At 56.7% G+C, this 20,526-nt stretch overlaps 8 protein-coding genes across 8 annotated transcripts; 3 read left to right on the top strand and 5 right to left on the bottom strand.

The window, feature by feature from the left end:
* Positions 1-417: 417 nt before the first annotated feature.
* IWZ02DRAFT_508340 (homocysteine S-methyltransferase) lies at positions 418-1,860 on the top strand (the record flags this gene model as incomplete). Its single annotated transcript, XM_066770441.1, has 1 exon — positions 418-1,860. Exon 1 carries the CDS (start codon positions 877-879, stop codon positions 1,858-1,860), a length of 984 nt encoding a protein of 327 aa, XP_066619278.1. The 5' UTR covers positions 418-876.
* Positions 1,861-1,935: 75 nt separating this feature from the next.
* IWZ02DRAFT_436194 (general substrate transporter) lies at positions 1,936-3,805 on the bottom strand (the record flags this gene model as incomplete). The annotated part of the gene is made up of 8 exons (XM_066766508.1): positions 1,936-2,526; positions 2,580-2,640; positions 2,665-2,839; positions 2,861-3,048; positions 3,089-3,210; positions 3,255-3,549; positions 3,597-3,714; positions 3,766-3,805. 8 exons carry the CDS (start codon positions 3,803-3,805, stop codon positions 1,936-1,938), a joined length of 1,590 nt encoding a protein of 529 aa, XP_066619277.1.
* Positions 3,806-10,018: 6,213 nt separating this feature from the next.
* Positions 10,019-10,465, top strand: IWZ02DRAFT_460938 (uncharacterized protein). The gene has a single exon (XM_066768186.1). It carries the CDS (start codon positions 10,184-10,186, stop codon positions 10,433-10,435), a length of 252 nt encoding a protein of 83 aa, XP_066619276.1. The 5' UTR covers positions 10,019-10,183; the 3' UTR covers positions 10,436-10,465.
* A 447-nt stretch (positions 10,466-10,912) lies between these two features.
* IWZ02DRAFT_460934 (uncharacterized protein) lies at positions 10,913-13,065 on the bottom strand. Its single transcript, XM_066768185.1, has 3 exons — positions 12,898-13,065; positions 12,734-12,786; positions 10,913-12,686 (listed from the first exon to the last, which is right to left on the bottom strand). The coding sequence occupies exons 1-3, from the start codon at positions 12,974-12,976 to the stop codon at positions 11,001-11,003; spliced, it is 1,818 nt and encodes a 605-aa protein (XP_066619275.1). The 5' UTR covers positions 12,977-13,065; the 3' UTR covers positions 10,913-11,000.
* A 759-nt stretch (positions 13,066-13,824) lies between these two features.
* Positions 13,825-14,674, bottom strand: IWZ02DRAFT_384426 (putative Rho GTPase Rac; the record flags this gene model as incomplete). The annotated part of the gene is made up of 6 exons (XM_066765338.1): positions 13,825-13,885; positions 13,937-14,169; positions 14,220-14,400; positions 14,451-14,509; positions 14,560-14,592; positions 14,642-14,674. 6 exons carry the CDS (start codon positions 14,672-14,674, stop codon positions 13,825-13,827), a joined length of 600 nt encoding a protein of 199 aa, XP_066619274.1.
* Positions 14,675-15,883: 1,209 nt separating this feature from the next.
* On the bottom strand, positions 15,884-16,999 carry IWZ02DRAFT_78334 (U3-containing 90S pre-ribosomal complex subunit-domain containing protein). The gene is made up of 4 exons (XM_066771208.1): positions 16,675-16,999; positions 16,420-16,591; positions 16,271-16,369; positions 15,884-16,214 (listed from the first exon to the last, which is right to left on the bottom strand). The coding sequence occupies exons 1-4, from the start codon at positions 16,976-16,978 to the stop codon at positions 15,983-15,985; spliced, it is 807 nt and encodes a 268-aa protein (XP_066619273.1). The 5' UTR covers positions 16,979-16,999; the 3' UTR covers positions 15,884-15,982.
* Positions 17,000-17,104: 105 nt separating this feature from the next.
* Positions 17,105-19,070, top strand: IWZ02DRAFT_78310 (centromere kinetochore component CENP-T-domain-containing protein). The gene is made up of 5 exons (XM_066771207.1): positions 17,105-17,252; positions 17,304-17,595; positions 17,655-18,078; positions 18,128-18,763; positions 18,823-19,070. Exons 1-5 carry the CDS (start codon positions 17,154-17,156, stop codon positions 19,004-19,006), a joined length of 1,635 nt encoding a protein of 544 aa, XP_066619272.1. The 5' UTR covers positions 17,105-17,153; the 3' UTR covers positions 19,007-19,070.
* On the bottom strand, positions 18,930-20,508 carry IWZ02DRAFT_508329 (SURF1 family-domain-containing protein; the record flags this gene model as incomplete). The annotated part of the gene is made up of 3 exons (XM_066770440.1): positions 18,930-19,442; positions 19,472-20,061; positions 20,121-20,508. 3 exons carry the CDS (start codon positions 20,506-20,508, stop codon positions 19,311-19,313), a joined length of 1,110 nt encoding a protein of 369 aa, XP_066619271.1. The 3' UTR covers positions 18,930-19,310.
* Positions 20,509-20,526: the final 18 nt, after the last annotated feature.

Here is a 20,526-nt window from a genome sequence, read left to right as displayed (position 1 = left end):
GTTGTGGTGAAGATTTTTTTGGCGTTTCGGTGTGTCGAGGGTGGGTGGAGACGGAGACGGGGATGAGGACCGTGCACGGGCCGCCTGGACGTGGGAGCGTGCTTTTTTTTTGTGGGAAGCGAGTACGAAGGGAACTTGGATGCTATGGGAAGGCGGATGCTCAAAGATAAGGGTTGCTGCGGTGCTGGCGAGGAGTTAGGACAGGGGGTGGCCAAGAATTGGGGAGATGGATGATGGGTTTGCTGGACATGGGAACCGGACCTTTTCGCCTCATGTCGCCACCATTCATTCCCACACTCCAATTCCATCTTTTCCAAGCATCTAATCGCACTCGCGCAATGACTGCAGAATCAGGGGTCGATATCGCCAGGGGGTGGGTGGGTGTGAGCGAAAGAGGTCCCGCGACGCGCGTCAGGTATATCCTTGCCGGTCGCGCTACATGAGCGCGCGTGCAGACCGGCCACGAAAAGCTCCGCTAGCCCGCCAAAATTTCGATGCGCCCACGCGTCGACCGTCTGCTCTCAACGTCATGACAGAACGGCGATTGCGACGATTTTGTCGGTTTGGCTTGGAAAACGTTCACCCGAAAAGCTTGCAATTGCTATTGATCGTTTGGATTTCTTCGTTTTTACGACTGCGCGCGGCATTGGGGCTACTGCGCGGCATAGTTGAGGCGCACTTGTGCCCGACGATATTCTTTGACTCGGCTCATCGAAGTACCGTGACGGTTTGAGAGCGCAACCCAAGCAAAGAGCAGGATCAGAGATCCCAAGGACCAAAGAGAAAGGGAAAGAATCGGACGCTTCAACCACCACGAGAACACCAAACGCACCACTGCCACTCAACCACCATTCCACCAACCAACAACAACCCACCATGCCAACACCACCCTCCCCCTCGCACCCCCTCATCCTAGACGGCGGGCTCGCAACAACACTCGAAGCCCCACCCTTCTCGCTGCCACTACAAACGCGTCTCTGGAGCGCCGCCGCCCTTCTCACAGCGCCCGCCACCGTCCGCGCCGCCCACGCCGCCTTCTTCAGGCACGGCGCGCAAGTCGGCACGACAGCAAGCTACCAAGCCAGCGCAGGCGGGCTGGCGCAAGAAGGCTACGACTGCAGCCTGCGCGACGTCGTCAGCGGCAGCGTCGCCGCGGTGCGCGGAGCGCTGGACGACGCACAGGAAGCGGGACTCGGGCAGAGCAGGCCGGGCTACGTTGCCGGCAGCGTCGGGCCGTATGGTGCGTTTTTGGCGGATGGCAGCGAGTACACGGGGGAGTACGCGCTGTCGCGAAAGGAGTTTAAGGACTTTCATCGCGAGCGGGTGCGTGTGTTGCTGGAGGAGGGCGTCGATGTGTTGGCGCTGGAGACGCTGCCGAATGGCGAGGAGGTGGCGGCGTTGGTCGAGTTGCTGGCGGAAGACGAGTTTGCGGCGAGCGATGTCACGGCATGGGTTGCTCTGTCGGTCAAGAGGGGGGCGGGGGACGGCGATGTCACGCTCTGCGATGGCACGCCGTTGTCTGCTGTGTGCGAGATTGTTGAGGCGTCGAGCCATTTCGTTGCGGTTGGTGTCAATTGCGTGCCGCAGGACCTGGTCTCCCTGGCCCTCAGGCTGTTGAGGAAGCATACGACCAAGACGCTGCTCTGCTATCCCAACAGCGGCGAGGTGTGGGATGCAGAGGCCAAGGTGTGGAAAGGCGACAAGTCACAAGGCGCGAGCTTGGAAGAGAGACTGAGAGAGTGGTGGGATGCGGGCGCCAGGTGGATCGGTGGGTGCTGTCGCGTTGGACCACGGGACATTGAAGTCGTAAGGAAGATAGTGGAAGAGCTTTGGGAAAAGGAACAGAGCGAAAGAGTGTGATCAAGATGTTTTCATGTTGTCATTCGTCATCAGGAGACTACCACGCAACGCCAAACCATGCAAGGGTATCAAAGCTTAAACAGTCGTCTCGTCTCTCAGATCAACCACCTTTCCAGCCGTCAACATATCCTTAGCCCTGCGCACGCCTCCGCTCAGCGCCACCTCGCGCATGACTTCCCTCTCCTCGGCGCCGCTGGCGTCGCCAAACACCTCGTCGATCTGCTCAAGCGTCTTGCCCTTGGTCTCGGGCACGAGCAGGAAGGCCCAAACGGCCGCGAGCATGCACATGATGGCGAAGAAGACGTACGTGCCGAAGCCGGCCTCTTCAATCATGGTCGGCACAATGACGCCAATGATGAAGTTGGAGATCCACACCGTCGCCGTCGACAGAGCCACGCCTTTGGCGCGCGTCGAGTTGTTGAACACCTCGCTGGGAAGCGCCCAGCCCAGCGGCGAGTATGAAACGCCGTACAAGAGGATGTAAAAATAGGCCATGGCCGTGGTGGCCCAGCCGGCGGCCTTGTTCGCGGCCCAGTCGTCCGAATACAGGCCGACCAGCGCGCTCATGACAATGTACGGCAATGTCATTCCGACGCCGCCCCAAACAGCAAGGGGCCGACGGCCGACCTTGTCGATGATACAGAAGCAGATTATGACAGCGACGAGCTGGCCAATATTGAGTGTACCGGAGAGGACGAGCGACATTTAATCCGTCTGACCGAGGCTGGCGAACAGGGTGGGAGCGTAGTAGATAAAGCTGTCATGGTTAGCAACTTTCGCCTGCCGATGCCGAAAAGCACTTACCCGTTGATTCCGGAGAATTGCTGGAAAAAGGCAACACCCATACCCACCGCGGTGCGGCGCCAAGTGCGCTTCTTGAAGAGGTCGGTCCAGGTCAGCAACTCAAGCTTGAAGCCCCTGGCGCCCGGGTGGCGCTTCTCCAGCATTCTCGCCTGGAATTCGACTTCGACCATGATGGCTTGGTATTCAGTTTACACACGGTGGTCCGTCCGAGGAAGGCGACGCAGCTTGCAAAGGCTTTCGATGCAGTCCTCTTCGCGGCCAACGAGACCAAGCCAGCGGGGACTGTAGGGGAAAAAGTGAATGCCAACGCCGAGGAAGACGGCGCAGACCATTTGCAGGCCAAAGGGGAGGCGGAATGAAGCTTCGCCGGCGAGATATCTGGGACTGATTAGAAGAGCAAAAGGGAGGAATCATTCAGTCTTACTGTGTGCCATAAGTCATCCAGTAAGCAATCACGACACCAAGGACAATTGAAACAGATTCGAGAACGAAAAGAGTACCGCGGAGATTTGGTGGGGCAATTTCTGAGATGTAGAGAGGTGCGCCCTGAATTGTTGGCGACATCCAAAAGTCATTGTCTGATGGCTTACCAATGCCAGAGTTCCAACACCAATTCCACCAAAGAAGCAGCCAAAGGTGAGGACGGCGTAGGTGGGAGCTGCTGTCTGGATAATGGCTCCGATGCAGAATATGACGACAACGATGCTCAACGCCCATTTGCGGCTAATCTTGTCGGCGAGCCAGGGCATGAAGAAACATCCCAAGAAGGCGCCGAGTTCGAGCATGGCAGTCATGAGGCCTTTGTAAAAGCCACTTTCGATCTCGGGGTACTTTGCTTTGAATTGAGGCATGACGTCGATGACGGAAATGACGCCTTGGTCGTATCTGCCTGGTTCAGCAAGTGGTTCAAATGGGACAAATATCCCACATACCCAAAAGAAAAGCCGCCAAGAGAGGCGAAAAAGGCAGCACCGCAGACAAATGGCGACCCAATGAGGCCGTGAAAGCCACCCGGACCGTACGAGACATCTTCACCAACAAAGTCGGGGACTTAAGAGGTTGGAAGTGTCTCGACGTGAGTAGTACGAGTCTCGCTTTGACCTCTAATCTCCTTGTCGGAGAGCACACGGTCTGGCTCCATGGCGTTGGTGGAAAGACGATGCAAGAAAGTGACGTCAATTGAGTTCAGACAAAGGGTTGAGAGCAGAAAGAAGAAAGACGGGGAAGTCCAGGCGTATTAAAAGGACTCGACAGTGGTGGGTCACTACCGTGCAGTGCGTGGAAGCATATCAAGATTGTGGCCATGGTCAGTGGCAGTGAACCGGGGGACTGCCTATTCTGAAGCGCAATGCCGTGGAGACAGCTCGGGAAGCAGCCACAGCCGTGGAATGGATCTTACGGGCAATTTGACCGAGAGGAAGAGGCATCTGGGGGGAGGTGGCTGCGGCAGGCCGAATGGGATGGATGCGACGGGGGGAGTGAATGATGAAGCGAGAGAGAGGCTGGGCAGACCAAAGACGCGCCGAATCCCCGCCGACCCAATCAGCGACGCTCTGATGTTCCCCGACGCTGGCTCTCCCCACTCTCCCCCCCCCAAGACCTGGAGAACCGAACTGGAGCCCCAGACTCAGGTCCCGTCCCTCCACAACCCAAGCCGCCGCCGGTGCTACTCGTGCATCTCGTCATCTCTGAATTCATGGCCCCCGTTCCCTTGGACCACGTGAACATTGGCAGACTGGAATGCCGCCTTTTCTTTGACGCTCTTGCATACTCCTCGGCCGTCATGTCTGGCTTCTTCCAATCATGCGGCAAACTTTGCGAACTGTGGGTCGGCACCAAAAAGCCCGACAAGCAAGGAGGCTCATGATGAAGCATCTCGCGCAACGTCATACCTCGCACGCCGCGTGTGGTCCTAGTATCACCCACTGGATTGTCCGCAGCAACACGGACTTGGATTTGCTTTTGCTTCGTTTGATTCGCCCTCGGCCTATGGCTCTTCCTGAACTCGGCCTTTACCCAACCAAGACGGGAGGGTGATCAACGACTGCAAGCCTGTTCAAGAAGAGTGACGACAAGGGTACGACTGTGTTATGCACCGTCAGATTTCCGTCAAACTCAACGCTTTGCTTTTCCACACCGACGGTATTACAAAGATAATTCGTTTGCTTCGACTACACGTACGCTTCTTGAAGCGTGCGAGTACATGGCCAACTCAATTTCAACCAGATTGATCAATTCCAAGCCTTACTTGCTAAACCACCCCCGCGGGACCCCTATTCCGGACTGTGCGTCCTACGGGGCCTATGACAGCAAAAGTTGTTCAGATAACGTTTCATTTTCCCAGTATTCTTCTCCACATTTCTCCGCATTTCCACCTGCACTGGTCTACCTGCCTTCCACATCCTAGCTCATTCTGCACGCCCAATTTTCAACACTACGCCGCCCTGTCTGGATATGCATCGGAGAGAAGGATGCAACTCTTACTCATTGCCACCGAGGCTTAAGGCTGCGTATGAACATCATCCGGAAAATCGTCCACTTACACCAGCATCTCCTCTGCGCTGCTTAAAACATTAGACTCAACAGATGCAACCCTTGGACAACTCACTTTGTAAGGGCCCAAGATAGATGAGCATTCGAAAAAAGATGCAACTCTCTACTTCTATCAAGGAAAAGACTGCTCTGTCAAAAGCCAACAAGTCCAAGAAGGCGCGTAAGGTGGACTACGGCTCAGGCCAGAGGAATGCTTCCTGCATTAAAATCCGCAGTTCCTGCTTCATCGTCTACTCAGTTGCCGAGTTGTCCAGACTGCTCGAGATAGGTTGCATGCATATAAGATTCTTGCCATCAACTACTGGTCACGTTCGTCGGATCCTGGCCGCAAAAAGATCGCCTGCCACCAATGCAGGGGCATGGTGCATCGATCCTGATTCCGTTCTTTCGTGATCATTTTCCCGAATCCACGCTTCGACCCACGCGATTGCTCCAAATCGACGACTGTTGTAATATTTTGCATTTTACGCGTCAACACATTGCCGAATCTCGATGCATGTCTCCGCTTCTTCCAGTCCGCATCAGAAACCAGAGTAAGCGAGAATACAGCGCAACACACTCCAGATTCATCCCCTGCCCAGGACAAGTTCGCCAAGCCGTTCCAACAACTACAGACTCGAGGCCACTGTCCTATCGACCCATGATCAAAGCCATCCTGTCATCTGCGCCATGTGCAGATGGAGTATTGTATTAAGGTCTTTGCGTCATGTCTCGCGAGCGCAACGTGTCGGCGGATGTGGTCTGACCATCACTGCTTGTACGACGTGCCACCAACACTCAGACTTCGACGGTAGGTAAAACAAGTTTCTCATCACTCCAGGTTGACTGCGCCAACCAGTTGCTTGCGCCAGGTCGTTGGTCGTTGAAGATGTGTGAACTCTGCATGCGCACTTGGTGGCCTGTCAATTCAGGAACCGGATGGCTTTCCCCTTCCATTTTCTTCGCCCAAAAAAAAAAAAAAAAAAAAAAAAAAACCCCCTGCCTATGCTTGCTACTCCCTTTGCGTTTCTGATCTCCGATGAACTGTATTGTCCATCAACAATGCACTCCTCTACAGTTCGTCTTCGTCAGAAGAAAATGATGAGTCTGGCTAGCCTCAGATCTTCAAACAAGGGCTACATTCAACGTCAAGTCCACACCCTTGCCAGACGCCAGAAAAGTACAGATTCCAGAAGTAGCCTCGTCCTTGAAAAGCGCAAAGCTGGCCTTTTTCTTTGACCACTACATGAAGTGGAAGACATGCCTTTATACACCACACCCTAGCACACAAACCCTCCTCAGGGACTCACACATGCTTTCACAAGGAGCATCCAAGCGCCTGCAAGTGGACGCGCAACCAGCTTCCTGAAGCGCTGTTTGTCTCCTGTCATGACTAGCATTAGTTCTTCACTTTACGCGCATCTTCCAGCAAGTCTACGAATCTGACTCTACACTGTTCCTGCTGGCTTGTGGGAAAAGGGACTAGTAGCAGGGAGAAGGTTCTGGTGCGAGAAGGGAGTAATGAGGTATTCTGCTCGAATGGTGGGGTGCATGGTGGTGCCAAGGTGGTTGAGAGAACTATCGTGTGGGTAACTTGATTGCGCCTCTCCTTTCTGCTTAGACTAACAGGTGGAAGTTTAAGATAGAAGAATGATTAGCAACGCGTGCCTACACCAAGATAGTGTTGGGATTGTAAAGCCTTTCCGGGGGTGTGGACGTCGCCTTTCCCTCGTCGGTATAAGTCAAATTAACTTACGCTGCATCTCAGAAAGCAGTAGAAGTGAGGACGGTTTTATACCTCTTGCCCACAGTACAGACCCAGAGCGCGCATGCAGAGTAAACTCCTCTCTTTACTCTTCTGGCCAAACTCCATTGATACGGAGCAAACCCTAGATGGACTTTCCAGTCGAGACACAGCACACTCTTTGTGAGGACACCCAGCCCGACGCCATGCGTTCCGGGCAAGATATCGGGCTGCTGGGAAACCAAGTCGTACAGGAACTTTTCAAAGGCAAAGGATCAAAGGCGCCATTGTGTTACGATGAGCGCTTGCGACAACGCCGTCTGCTACCCAGCTTAGGGATGAGGGTTTGACTCTGGCACGACGTACGTCTTAGCCCCCAGAAGCGAACGACCAAGACAGACGCATCCGACTTTGAGCTCTACTCCAAATTATCATGTCGTGAGCCGAATTTCCTTCAGAGGAGTCTGGTACTCTGTTGTCCGTTGGAAAGAAGAAATATCGAGAGGCAAGATTTTATACCCCTTCATCTACACACGAGCCACTCACCGGCCCCCAGCCTCCGTTGTGCATCTGACGGCGCGCCTCTCATCGGCATGAGAAGCATAAAAACGTCCGGTTCTGCTGTCTCTCCGTCCAGCGCTGCCATTGCGACAGAAACGGATCCAACTTGGATCCCTTCCCACTCTGCGGGACATGGATCAAACTTCTGTCTCGATTCGACTTTGTCGTGCACTTGCCACGGCGAAAATGGCGAGGAATCGAAGGCGCGAGATAGCGAGTGGAAAAGAAAAGCACGGCCCCTGTAGTGTTTTTGGGTGATGAACCTTCTCGCCGTCAAAAGAGAATAAAGATTTGACGCTGTTTCAGGACAAGGAGATTGCAGCCACTTCGCCTACCCACCCATCCCGCGCGTCTCCTCCAGCAAAAGAGAAGTCCAGATTGGCCACGAAGCTGACTTTTCATGCGTTCCAGTCTCGGCTTTGCGCAGAGGGAAGAGCTACCGCAACCGTTTCTCGAGAGGACAGGAGAGCGTGGTTTTATACCTGCGCAACGCCGCACGAGCACTCTGCCGCCCCGGCGCTTCGACGAGTATAAAAGCCCTCGAGATTCGCGCTCATTGCAAGATCATCGATTGATGCGGAGTTCCACCTCTGCTCTGAAGTTCCAAATTCGACTTACTTGTTGTGCTCCGAACACCCGGGGCTTAATTCACTTGTGTTGTGGAGGACGATGGGGACAGGGAAAGGAGTCCAGAAAAAGGAAAGAAGTGGAGGTGCAGTTTCTGGCGTTGCGGGCTGATGGAGTCTCATCGCGCCAGAGCACGATGAATAGTACCGCTAATGCTCCATCGCGATCCACACACTCTTCCTCTGTTCTCGAAAAACTAACCTCCCCGGCGAGGTAGGCACAACACGGAAGTGACAGCGTGGCATGGACGCTGAGCGCCTCCAGAGTGTTCAGCGAAGCAAACTCGACCCGATGCTTTGAAGCAGCCGACTTGTCACTCTCGATTGTAAGACCGTGGAGTTTTACATTCCACTCCTTCCTCCGCGCTCGGCGCATTGTGGCATGTGGATAAGCCTAGGCGTGACTTAATACCTGACTGCGCTTCGACGTCCCTGCCCCATCGCAGCAAAAGCATGTGACAAGTTTGCGCTGACAGGAGTTCAATTTCTACAGGAGTACTTAAGCCGTCTTCTCTCGCCTCAACTCCCCAGTATTTCCAGCGCTGTGGCGTGGAACTGAGAACTCATGAAGAACCCCAGTGTTCAAGGAGTTTCACTGTCTTGGACATGCTTCTCAAACACAGACTTACTTATTTTGCGATGGGCAGATGCCGTCTCAGAGCCAGCCAGCCAGCCAGCCAGCCAGCTACTCCATCTCCACCGTCTCCTGCTTTTGAAGAACATCATCACACAACACCACCACCCACCATCATCACCAAATCCTCCCTCTAACCTACCTCCTTCAACCCTCCCACTCACTCCCCCAACCTCCCAGCCCAAGAAGCAAAGAAGGCAGAGTATGATATCTTGTGTGGGACGCGCCTCCACAACCCCCGAACAGTCTGTGTTCTTGGAATCCGTTCCTCGCACCACTTCCGGTGCCCTTGCTGGCGGCGCAATCACAGCTAAAAAGCCTAGATTTATACTGCAGAAGTGCAAGCGTGCACGGTTGGTCAGGGGGACAGGGCGACAGCGTAAGCGGTAACGCACGCCCGCATGCAAGCACGTGTTGTGCTTGATTGGGGTAAGGTGAGGTTTGAGCGGTAACAGAAGGGGGGTGCGTGTGCTGTGGGAGTGTTCGTGGTCATCCGCGGGGGCTGGGGTCTGGTGGCGGTAGGGCGGGTATAGAAACCTCCCTGAAGCCACTCGACGCTCTGATTTTCGTCAAGGACGGCGCTCTAAATACAGCGAATATGGAGACGTTGGGCCTTGGAAGACCGACTTTCTTCTCTGCCTCATCACCGGGATCTTGATACTACTTTGTCCGGCTGAGGCTTTTTGCAGTCCTCCCCTAGGCGTCTGTCCCTTGCTCTACCTATCCTCTGTCTGCATCGTCATTCAGGCACCGCCGCCATCACTACGCCGCCATGTCCTGCACCACTACAATCCAACGTTGCCACTTATCATCAAAGTGAAAGGCGTGACGACCGTTATCTCACACGCCTGCCCATTCGAAAAACACAATCTCCAAACCCAACCAACCACCACACAACAAGGTCGAACACCGCGTGGAAAGGAACCGCAAGAGTAACATGTTTCAAAGGTAGTTGACCCACCACAAGGCTGAGGCTCTTCCATGCAAGAGAGTCGCTGTCACTGAGGAGGAAGCGAGTGGTTTTTTTTTTTTTTTTTTTTTTTTTTTTTTTTTTTTTTGGCCAGCACACTACATGTAGCGGCGTCCACATGCTCCCACATGCGCCGTTCCTATCCTGTACTTTCCCGTGCCGTCACGAGAGAGGCGGAGCGGGGATGGAGTCAAAGGATGCGCATGTGTCCCCGTCTCCTACGAGCGGCGAAGAAGGTATAAAAACCCGCCCTCAACACCCCTAACTTCCCTCTCACTCAGACTGCAGTCCGCACACTTCTTGCCGCCGATAGTTTTCTTACACACAGTGCGGATGAGCAGACCGGAAGTGGTGACTCTGGTCTTTTTTTTTTTTTTTTTTCTTTCTGGACGGTACTGACTGACTGACTGACTGAAAACTTGGTTTTTGGTTTTCTGACAGTGAGGGCGTTGATGGTGGTGGTGCTGCTACTCACCTTCACCATCGTCAGTGGGCAAAGACGAGACTCAGCATCGTCCAGCGACGCTGATGAAGCTCACTCAACACGAATCATCTGTCCCTCAGAGGGAGTAGATGGACAAGAGACCGCGGTAGTGTCGAAGGGGGAGGAGAGAGCCACGAGAGCAGACAGACAGTACACATGGACGGATGGTATTCCGGACGATAATCCGGGAGAGCGGCCGCCGTTGTTGTCTGCGCAGTGAGTCGGTTTGGTGTGCGAGAAGGGAGGGGGGTTTTAAAACACTTCTCCTTCCTCACCCTGTTGAAGACCTCATGCGTTCAACACCCTAGCACATGCCAGCCAGCCAGTCCATAAAAGCCAACCGAACTCAGAAAACGCATGACCATCCTCCTCACGCACATACCAGCTCTCTCACGTATAAAACGACATCTTCTGCTCCCCTCTCGTCTACACAGACGACTGCCCAACGGCAGACGAGGCGGGGCGAGGAACATGCCTCTTTCTACTGACGGCACTGTCCGTCTGTTTGTCAACTTTCTGCATCTTTACGACATCGCACTTCTTTTGGGTGGTGTGCTCCCCCTTGTTTGTTTAGGAGGCGAGGGGCGCGTAGAATCAGCAGCATCTCATCCCGCTGCACAGCAGCCAGCGCCGAAGTTACGATGCCGCTCAACAGCACAGAAGCACCAACACAACATAAAACACCACAGACAGAGACTTGAGGAGAAAATCTAGCCCATGCATCCATTCGTTCATCCATTCAGGACACAACTACAGCTATATTACACCCCGAACCCATCCCATCACTACTCCTTTCCCTCTCCACCCGCACCGCCTTGATGATGCTGATTATCATCGCCCTCAAAACCAAGCGAATTACCATTGTAATACTCATTCCGTCTCTCATCGTCGTCTTCGCCCATGCGATCGCGCAGCGTGCGGATTCTGCCGGCACCACTGGCACTACCACTCCCCAAACCACTACCACTGCCCGAAGCAGCACCAGCGGCAGCGGCGGCGCGATTGTCAGTCTGCCCGTCAAGACCGCTACCGCTGCTCTCGTTGCTGCCGCCGGCGGGCGAGCGAGCAGAGGTAGAGGCAGAGGCGGCGTTCATGTGTTTGGCTGACCACGACGAGCTAGCGGCGGCGGCGGCAGGGGAATTGGAGTTGGCGGCGCGATTGCGGATGGTGTCTTTTGCGGCACTACCATTCCCACTTCCCATCCCAGTCCCACTGCCACTCCCACTGCCAGCATCACGGCCCGACGACGTCGCCGACGCCGCTGCAGCGCTGTCATTCTGCTCTTCGGAAGACCGGGCATTCGCGCCTCCGCCCCCGCCGCGCGCAAACGGCGCAAAAAACGTGCCAACGAACGAGGCGAGGAGGTTATACGTGGCGAGCAGGGCTACGTAGACAGACCCGATATACCCGCCTCCCGCGCCAGTGTATGCGGACACGGTCGCGGCGTTGCGGACGGGGACGAGGATGAGGGTGGCGCTGGGGGCGACGTCGTCGATGTCTTGGAGGGGCTGTGCTTCGTCCGAAGCGGAGAGGTGGCGGTTGGGGTGCTGCGGGGCGAGCAGCAGTTTGAAGGTGTACGGCGGTGGGGAGGACGAGGAAGATAGGGCGGCGTCGACGCGAGGCCGCACGTCGGATGCCAGCGTGGATGTGGGCGGGAAGTAGTCGCGTAGTTGCGTGCCATCGAGGAGGAGGATGCGGAGGCAGACGGTGCCACTTTTCGACGCAGGGCCGCGCGAGCTCGTCGTCGTCGTTGTTGTCGCCGCAGTCCTCGAATCCTCAGATATATCAGGATGCGGCGAGCCGGTAGCCTCTGCCTCGCGCAGCCGCCGGCGCATCTCCGCCTGCTCGCGACGGTCGCGCTTGTCTGCCTCGACGCGGTCCAGGATGCGCTGCAGCTCCGATTTCTGCGCCTGTTTGCGCAGCCTTTCTTGCGCCGCGTAGCTCATTTGGGAGGATGATGATGACGACTTGTTTGCCTCTTCCTCGACAGCCCTCCTCTTGCCAGCAGCCTTCTCTCTCCGTGCCGCCGCTTCAGCTTCAGCTTCTCGACGTCGTTCTGCTTCCAAACGTGCGGCTCTGTCGGGGAGGAGCGCGGTGAGCGAGGTATTCGATTCGGCGGGGGTAGGGGCGGGTTCGGTATACGGAGTCGAAGGCGGAGGAGACGTCGTTTGCGCAGGCGTAGATGGTGACGCTTGGGTGACTGATGCTCGAGCTTCCTCTTGCAATTGCGCCTCTCCAGGTGTACTCTGATGCACCTTTTGCACTCCCTCATTCCCCAGCACCGCCGCCAATTGAGACACGAAATCCTCTTTTTCGACCCCGGCAAACAGGCTCAATCGAAGCTGTCCATTGTGCACGACGATGAGCGCCGGCGCCTTGTGGATGGGGCAAAAGGCAGCGAGGAAGCCGGCCTCAACGCTTCCGGCTTCGAGGCGCAGGTTCACCGATTTCGAGGCCAGAAGCTGCGCAATCTGGCAGCAAGTTAGCAGGCGAAGAGGAAGTGCAGACAGAGGCTTACCCTGTCGTCATGCAGCCATTCTTCCTCCCACAATCTGCTCTCGTCCGACTCATCTATCCCAGCATCGCTCCGTCAGCCACTCGCGACCAGATGTTATGGAATTGGGACCTGCGCTGCCGTGCATTGCAACTGGGACGTGCGGCGGCCGTTGAGAAGTGACGCACCTGTGACGAAGCAGGTTACTGATTTGGACTGCTGGAGCGCGAGCGAGATGCCACTCTGGAGGTCGCCTTGGTGGAACATGGCCTGCGGCGGCGGCGGTCGTCGGTCGGGCGGGAAGCAAATGGTTTACTGTAGTTCGTTGCGGTGGTCCACAAGACACGATGTGCGGCGGGCGCGGATGTGGAGGAGCTGCCTGCCGTCGGGTGCCATGATCTCACTGCTCGCCCTGGCCAATCAGCGCGCGCTGTCGACCATTCTCTCTGCTCGCTCTGGATTCCAGGAACACCCGACGCTTTTCGACCACCTCTCGGCTTCCCCACTCATCCCTGGGCAATTTATCAACATCGTCACTGCCCGCGAGTCAGTCGGTCCATCAGGAACCATGGCCTGCGCCGAGTGATCTCCCGATCCTCTATCCATTGACTTTGACAACACCATGTCTTGACGAACTGTACAATTACTGGAGTATTTCGAGCCTAATTAAGCGCAGAGAGAACCCACTATTGCCGATGACCCGGAATGCCCTTTTGCTCCGGCGCACTATCTACAAAAAGTAACCGCAAAAGAAAAAGAGGAGAAAAAAAAAAAAAAAAGAAAAACCTGAGGTGGGAATTTCGATTGTGGGTGGGGGCATGCAGCGCTTCCTTTCAATCCTATCCCGCGTTCACGTCGTCGGCTCTGCCCACCTAATCCTCCACCATGAACTCGATTCAAAGGCAAAGTGATTGGATGCAACCATGAAGCTCCCGAGCAGGCTGTCGATGGACCCCCAGTGTATAGTCGCGCTATGGTGCGTAGTGTGCACCGTCGACGCGCGTGGCGTTGGGAATCAGCCTGCTTCGGCTGCAGTGTCGAACGCCGGCCAGGGTTCTCTAAACAAACTCACGTCCTCCGCCGTCTAAGTCGCTCTTCGAACGTGCACCAGCAGCTCATAGGATGCTGCACTTGCTCTTCTTGGGCTTGGCAGCGGGCCTCGGGTTGAGCACGGCACTGCAACGGTTAGCGGGCGGCTTCTTGGGGAGATTGGGCCAAGAGGCTCACCGAATGGCCTCGTCAAAGACGCTCTTGAGGTTCCTCTGGGTGAGCGCAGAGCACTCTAGGTACTTGTGCGCCTTGATCTCCTTGGCAATCTGGACCGCCTGCTCGTACTGGATGGGTGACATCTTCTTCTGCCTCAGACTCTCCCTCGTGGCCTCGTCGTCGCGCAGGTCGAGCTTGGTGCCAACCAAGATGATGGGAACGCCGGGAGCATGGTGCTCAATCTCTGGGTACCACTATGCAAATTGTAAGCTAGAGCTGCAAGCTCCACAGCGGGCGAGCGCACCTTTGCCTTGACGTTGTCAAACGATGGCGGCGAGACGATGGAGAAGCAGATGAGGAAAACGTCGGTCTGGGGGTAGGAGAGGGGGCGGAGGCGGTCGTAGTCCTCCTGACCGGCAGTATCCCAAAGACCCAAGCTGATGGGCTTGCCATCGACCATTACATTGGCCGAGTAGTTGTCGAAACTGGAGCACGTCAGAGGGCGAATGGTGGAGCAGGGACGAGGTGGGCATACACGGTTGGGATGTATTCTCCAGGGAAAGCGTTGGTCGTGTAAGAGATGAGCAGACAAGTCTGTTGGCAAGTGAGCGTGTGCACGTGTCGGTGGGTTTTGGTGAACGTACCTTGCCGACAGCACCATCTCCTGTGACGACACACTGCTCTGCGATTAGCATGGGGGGCTTGCATGTCGGTGGGGTCGCGCACCTTGAGCGACTGCGTTGCGGGAGCGGCGGCCATGGTGAAGGTTGTGGTGGATATTATTCAAGACGAGCGCAGCTCGCGAGGGGCTCGTTTGCGGGTGGAAGGGAAGGAATGGGGGCGGCGGCAGCAGGTGAGAGGACAGGCTGCGATGCGAGAATCTTGATAGTTAGCGAGGAAGTCGGCGAGGGTCGAGCAAAGAGGAGGTGAGGCTCACGCAGCAGCTACTCGCGTCGCGGATCGCTAGCAGAGACGCGGTCTGTCGGGGGGGGGCTGGGGGGGGGGGTAGCAACAGCAGGAGGAGGAAGAGGAGTAGGTGCAGCGGTGTGGCACGGCGTTGAGGGAGGGTATGAAGGACGGACGGGCGGTCGATGAAGCGGCCGAGAGGAGAGCAACAAGTCGAGGATTTTGAGGGATGGGGTGTCGACGGGATGGAGGTTCGGTGGAGGTCGCAATGACGGAGGGCAGTGTAGGCGTGGGTGTAGGGTTCCCTATGTTAGGTTCAGTTGGTGGTGAGGGACGGACTGGAGCGGCCAGGAGCGACGCCGCTGATGCAGCACAGCACAGCACAGCACAACACAACACAACACAGCACAGGACTTGGGCGGTCGGGTAGGTGGCCGAAGTCAATGCTCAAACACAGTTAAAGCAGGACGAGCTGTCTGTCTGCTGTATGTATGTATGTATATATGTATGTATTGGCTTTCCATCCATCCCCCCCCCCCCCCCCCCCCCCATCACAATCACCTCACTGCGCTGCGTGCAATCAAGCGCCAACAGCGCTTCGAACCAACATGGTGACAAAAACACTTCCACACCACGCATATCGACGACTCTGTTATTCTATTCCTCTCCCTCCTAACCACCCCTGACATCCGTCGCGACACCAAATGCATGCAACACGCTTAACATCACCATCGTCTGCACTTTTTGGTCACCGTCTCTCGGCTAGCTGCCGGGAATGCCCTTTGCCCAGTGCGCTTCCTTTTCCGTCGCTAGCTAAACTCCCATGATGCCAAATCCACGTGCATCCTTGCAATGGATGTCGTCGACGTCTGATGGCTCCCGTGGTCGTTCCATCCGACCTTTTGGCGGTCCGGTCCGCAAGCATAAAAACTAACCTCGCCTCTCGCTGCTGCGCCATCGCCATCGCCTCGCAGCGTCGCGTCCTCGTCGAGCTTCAAACAGGCGAATATGCTGTCCGAGGGGGGGCCTCTTCGCTTGTCCCTTTTCCTCGTTTCCAGAAGCCCTGGAAATTTTCTTCCCCAGAAATGCTCGGCGCTGCCGCCCCGACGCAATCAGTGCGCAGATTAAAGATCCACGCGAGCCATTGCTTCAGTCTGCTCCTCAGTAAAAGACCACTTCAATGCCCCCCTCTTGCCCGTACCGAGACTTGAGTTCCTTGCGAGCCAGCAGCTGCGCCAGGGGCACCTGCGTCTCCTTCATGTCCATGATGCCCCGTTTCTTGACGTCAATGTGCGAGGCATCGATAATGATGCGCTGGAGATTGCTCGTCGAGAGCGCTTCGTTTTCGAGCAAGTCTGAAATGCGCTGCGGCGTGCCAACGCCAAAGTTCATCCTGCAAGCCCCGTCTGTCAGTAAACAGTCGACAGCCTGCTTCAGAGAAGCGCTTACTTTAGCCTCTTGCAGCTCTCCATCGCCTCTTTGAGCTTAATGTGCTTGGCAAACAGCTTTGCCACCTTGGTTCCCTTTTGTTCAAATTTCCTCAATCCTCTGCTAGCAGTTAGAAGCTAGTGTCGTGTCCGGAAATAGGACAAACATGCCTCGTCAAGTCCGCCGCTCGGATGCCCGATGCCGCAACCACGATTGTATGCGGCGCCCCGTTGCTCTTGGAAGCTTTTGTGAGGTCGCCCTTTGCAATTTTCTCGATGAATGCCGGTAGATTGTCGAGGGTCCGGTCGCCGTCCCAGCTGCTCGTGTCGCGAATCGACTTCTCTGGAGCCGTGTTAGCGGCCTCGTCAAACAGCAAGATCCGAGTGACGACATAATGCAGACGCCCAAAGCGACTTCTGACCTACCTGGCACGTAGCGGTCTTCAAGCTCCACGAAACTGAGGTCAGGCTCAAACCGCTTGGTCCGCTGAGCCATGTAGTCGGCCAGCAAGCGGCCATCCATGCGGCCAATTGATCGATTCAGTCCTGCTGCTTCGTCAAGGTCTTCGTCATGGACGTCCTTGGGTTGCTTGTTCTTTCTGCGCTTTGCTCTCTTGCTCTGTTTTGCGTCTTCCTCGCCCCTCTTTCTCTTGCTGCCGTTTCCATCTGCTGGAGAGCCAGGAACGGGCTCGATGAGCGGGACGCCGGCGCCATCCTCAGAGTCCGACATGTTGTGCGTCCGATTTGTGTGATGTTTGCGGGGAACTGCAACGAACAAAAAAATCCCAGGCACGCGGCTCGGCGCGCTTATCGATAGCGCCAACGCGTTCCCCGGACTGACCGCGCGCTTCCCGCTCGACGACAACCAAACACTCCTCGACCCTGCCCAGCACCAAAGGGACAACATGACTGAGCCACCCTCGAAGAAATCGCGAGTCACCCCTCGCAACTCTGAAGCGCATCAGGCCACTGCCGGCGAGCAAGACACGACTCCGTATTCCAACGTACCGCCCATGATCCGGCCGCCCTCGTCCAAACTACTGACGTAACTGCAGCTCCGTCAATTGTCGCAGAGTCTCCGGCAAACTTCGACTGCAACGCCCCGCCGCCGCGTCACCAGCGCGGACCCTACTCCAGGTCGAACTCCTCGGACCCAGCAGCGCACTCCGCGTGCCCGCCAGTTTCCGGTCCCTCGGCGCGTAGGACCGCCCACGACACCACATGCCATACGCGCTCTCCGGGCCCGGCGCGATGCCGCTCTAGCAGCCTCGGGTGGGAGGAACAGGCGACGGAGCGGCGTTCAGCAGCGCGAGACGCCGCGCGACTTTTTGCGGGCGCTTAGCCGACGTGAGTCTCCAATCACGAGGCACCAAAACAGCAAAATACTGAAGATTGGATTTGCATAGGCCTCGCAGGGACTTCTGAGCCTGTCCAGCCGTCGCCGACCGTCGACACCCGCGGCGCTAGACCGAGGGAGGATATTTTGGAAGATGAGCCCGACCTTCCCCGGCCGAGGCTGTCTATGCCGTTGCATGAAGACGAGGATGACTCTTTTCACGAAGCGCCGCCGAGACTGTCATTGGCATTGGACGAGGCAGACGTAGATGCTACGCAGGTATCCGTTGAGGGTGGGCGTCGCGCCTACAGTGAGGATCCAATCAGACCGCGACTGTCGCGGACCAGCTTTGGTCGGCTGAGATTGAGCGAGCGTTTTGGCGACTTGGATGCACTAGGAGAGGGAGAAGAATTGGCCGAGGATGACGCAACCTTTGCGTTTGGCGGCGATGCAGGACAAGACGTTTTGGACGAGGAAACTCGTCGGTTTAATGAGTACGTCATGTTTGTTGTCGATTTTTGGAGTGACACTAACGCCTTGCAGTGACAATACGACACAGGAATTGCGCAACCTGTTGGCATCCAGACGGCGTTCACGAGCCAGCGACATTAACATCCCCGAGGGCGAGGAATCAGACGATGAGCCAACATTCAGATTTGCGATCCCGCCTGCCCGCAGGTCTCTCCTAGCCAACCTTAACCGCGCCCCTTCCAGCCGCGAAGACGACATTGAGGAGCAAGACGAAGCTACCACCGCCGGAGCAGACCTCTTGCAAGACTCCGAACCAGAACCAATTCTAGAACAGCCCGACGACGACGACCAAGACGAAGCCCCCGACAGCGACGCAGACGACCCCAGCTCCACGCGACTCCGCGAAACCTCGCCCCCAACCGCCGAACACGCAGCAAAGAAGAAGCGCAGCCGCACCAAAACGCTCCCCGTATCGCGCTTCGGCCACGAATACCCGTCGCTACCGCGCAGCGTCGTCAAGCGGCTAGCGACGAGCCTCGCGCGCGTGCACGGCGGGCCCGCCGCCAAGCTGGTCGCCGATACGCTCAACGCGCTATCCACGGCGACGGACTGGTTCTTTGAGCAGGCGGGCGAGGATCTGGCGAGCTATGCTAGCCATGCCGGGCGCAAGACGATTGAGGAGGCGGACGTTGTCATGCTCATGAGACGGTACGTAAAGGAGGGTGATTTTGGGGTGGGAAGTGTGATGTGTGGCTAATAAGCAGCAGACAGCGCAAACTCAGCGCGTCGTCGACGCCCTTCTCGCTGGCGCAGAAATACCTCCCGCGCGAACTGCTGCAAAACGTACGCATGCCCGCTCCGCGCGCGGCGCCCAAGCGCAAACCGCGCAAGCGCAAGTTGGATACGATTGCGGAGGAGGAAGAGGGAGGAGAAGGGGCGACGGAGCTGTGAATGTGTCTTGCTTTTTGCATTCTTTTTTCGTTCGTTTGTACATGAGATACCACTGTTTGCTTCGCTTCTTATACCTGTACAACCCACACGACAGACCTACCTTCCTTCCTACAAATGAAGTAGGGATCTACCATTCCCTGCTCTGCCTCACGCGCCTGCCGACGCGGGATACGGGCTTTTTGATGACCATCCACAGCATGACGGACGTTGCAAGGGAGAGCGAGTACCTAGCAACGCAGGTGATTAGCGGGGCGTTGGGCAGGGGACCGGGGGTGTTGCAATTGATATATCGAGGAAGCATTGCTCACCATGTGAAGATGTACTGCAAGTGGTTGTTGCGCACGTTGACCTCTGCAGGGCGGCCGATGGGAATGCCCTTTGAGGCGCGGTCCATGGCGACGAGGTAGTCGGGCTCTGCGACGACGATGGCGATTAGCTGTGTATCTTGAGTCTTGCGTGGCGTACGCAAAGAAAGCCAAAGAAAAGAGGGCAAGCAAAGAGAAAGGGAAAAAGCATACTCAGCGTCTCCTCAATCCAAACGGGCTGCGTCCCCGTCACCCGCGCCATCTCCTCCACATCCGCAAAATACCAGTCACCCCTATCAGGATGATTTTCCGGCGTAAAATAATTCTTCTTCCACGGCTTCCTCAACAACCCCTCAACCATCACCTCCCCACTCGGCAGCGCCTCGGGCGTCCGACTCCGCTGCTCCCTCTTCTCCCTGCTAATCCAGCCACGGCACACGAGGACGCTGGTAGGGCGCCCCGCCGCGTCGACGCCGCCCGGGTCGCGCTCCAGCGGCGTGAAGACGAGGAAGCCGTCTTCGCCGTCGCGGAGCCGCGGCCCGACCAGCATTTCCTTGTCGTGCCGCAGGACGCCGCGGGCGGTGACGCGGCGGTAGTCGAAGGAGTTGATGGCGGAGGGGTCGATGCGGGGGGGCAGGGGCAGAGGCGGCTGGATGAGGCGGTCTTCGAGCGTCGCGACGAGGTCGGTTTTCCAGGAGAGGCGGCGCACTTGCCAGGTGCCGAGGAGGAAGGCGGTTATGGGGATGAGTGCTGCGAGGGGGTCCGGGTGTTAGAATGGTTTGCGCTGGTACGGGGAGAGGGAGACGTACCGAGGATTATGAGACCCGGCCCATGTCGTCGCCCCGTCTTGACCAGCGTTGCGGGCTGGTCGACAATGGACGTGAAGGTCGGGTCGTCGGCTGGCTGCGGGCTCCCCGAGGAATTGGTATTATCCGACTTGTTGGAGCTCTGGTAGCGGCGCTGCTGGGCCCGAGGGAATCTCGCGCGCTGCAGGCTGCATTGCGGACAGCGCCATGCTGGCGTGGATGAGGTGGGCTTTGCGGACAACGGCGCCGTGTGGAAGAAGGAAGCCGCCGCAATGTTGCTGCTGCGCGGCCTGTTTGCGCTCACGCCGGCGCGCAGGAGGTGCCGGAGCAGCGAGGGCGGTTTGTTCATGGGATGTAGTAGTGTTGCCGTTGCGGCAATGTTGGTGAGCATTGAAGTCGGACAACGGCG

The sequence above is a fragment of the Phyllosticta citriasiana genome (genome assembly GCF_038021145.1).
Source record: "Phyllosticta citriasiana strain CBS 120426 chromosome Unknown IWZ02scaffold_14, whole genome shotgun sequence".
Lineage (NCBI taxonomy): Eukaryota > Fungi > Ascomycota > Dothideomycetes > Botryosphaeriales > Phyllostictaceae > Phyllosticta > Phyllosticta citriasiana.
This window is presented reverse-complemented; position numbering and strand designations above follow the sequence as displayed.

What these genes read in the sequence shown, in the direction of transcription:
- IWZ02DRAFT_460938 (XM_066768186.1), top strand. Translation starts at nt 10,184, where the DNA reads ATGGTGGTGGTGCTGCTACTCACCTTCACCATCGTCAGTGGGCAAAGA.
- IWZ02DRAFT_460934 (XM_066768185.1), bottom strand. Translation starts at nt 12,976, where the DNA reads ATGTTCCACCAAGGCGACCTCCAGAGTGGCATCTCGCTCGCGCTCCAG. An exon ending in AGTAACCTGCTTCGTCACAG is followed by an intron (nt 12,787 to 12,897) that starts GTGCGTCACTTC and finishes ATGCTGGGATAG; the next exon opens with ATGAGTCGGACGAGAGCAGA. An exon ending in AATGGCTGCATGACGACAGG is followed by an intron (nt 12,687 to 12,733) that starts GTAAGCCTCTGT and finishes ACTTGCTGCCAG; the next exon opens with ATTGCGCAGCTTCTGGCCTC.
- IWZ02DRAFT_78310 (XM_066771207.1), top strand. Translation starts at nt 17,154, where the DNA reads ATGACTGAGCCACCCTCGAAGAAATCGCGAGTCACCCCTCGCAACTCT. An exon ending in ACACGACTCCGTATTCCAAC is followed by an intron (nt 17,253 to 17,303) that starts GTACCGCCCATG and finishes ACGTAACTGCAG; the next exon opens with CTCCGTCAATTGTCGCAGAG. An exon ending in GTTGTCATGCTCATGAGACG is followed by an intron (nt 18,764 to 18,822) that starts GTACGTAAAGGA and finishes AATAAGCAGCAG; the next exon opens with ACAGCGCAAACTCAGCGCGT.
- IWZ02DRAFT_78334 (XM_066771208.1), bottom strand. Translation starts at nt 16,978, where the DNA reads ATGTCGGACTCTGAGGATGGCGCCGGCGTCCCGCTCATCGAGCCCGTT. An exon ending in CGAGCGGCGGACTTGACGAG is followed by an intron (nt 16,370 to 16,419) that starts GCATGTTTGTCC and finishes AACTGCTAGCAG; the next exon opens with AGGATTGAGGAAATTTGAAC. An exon ending in GAGAGCTGCAAGAGGCTAAA is followed by an intron (nt 16,215 to 16,270) that starts GTAAGCGCTTCT and finishes CGGGGCTTGCAG; the next exon opens with GATGAACTTTGGCGTTGGCA.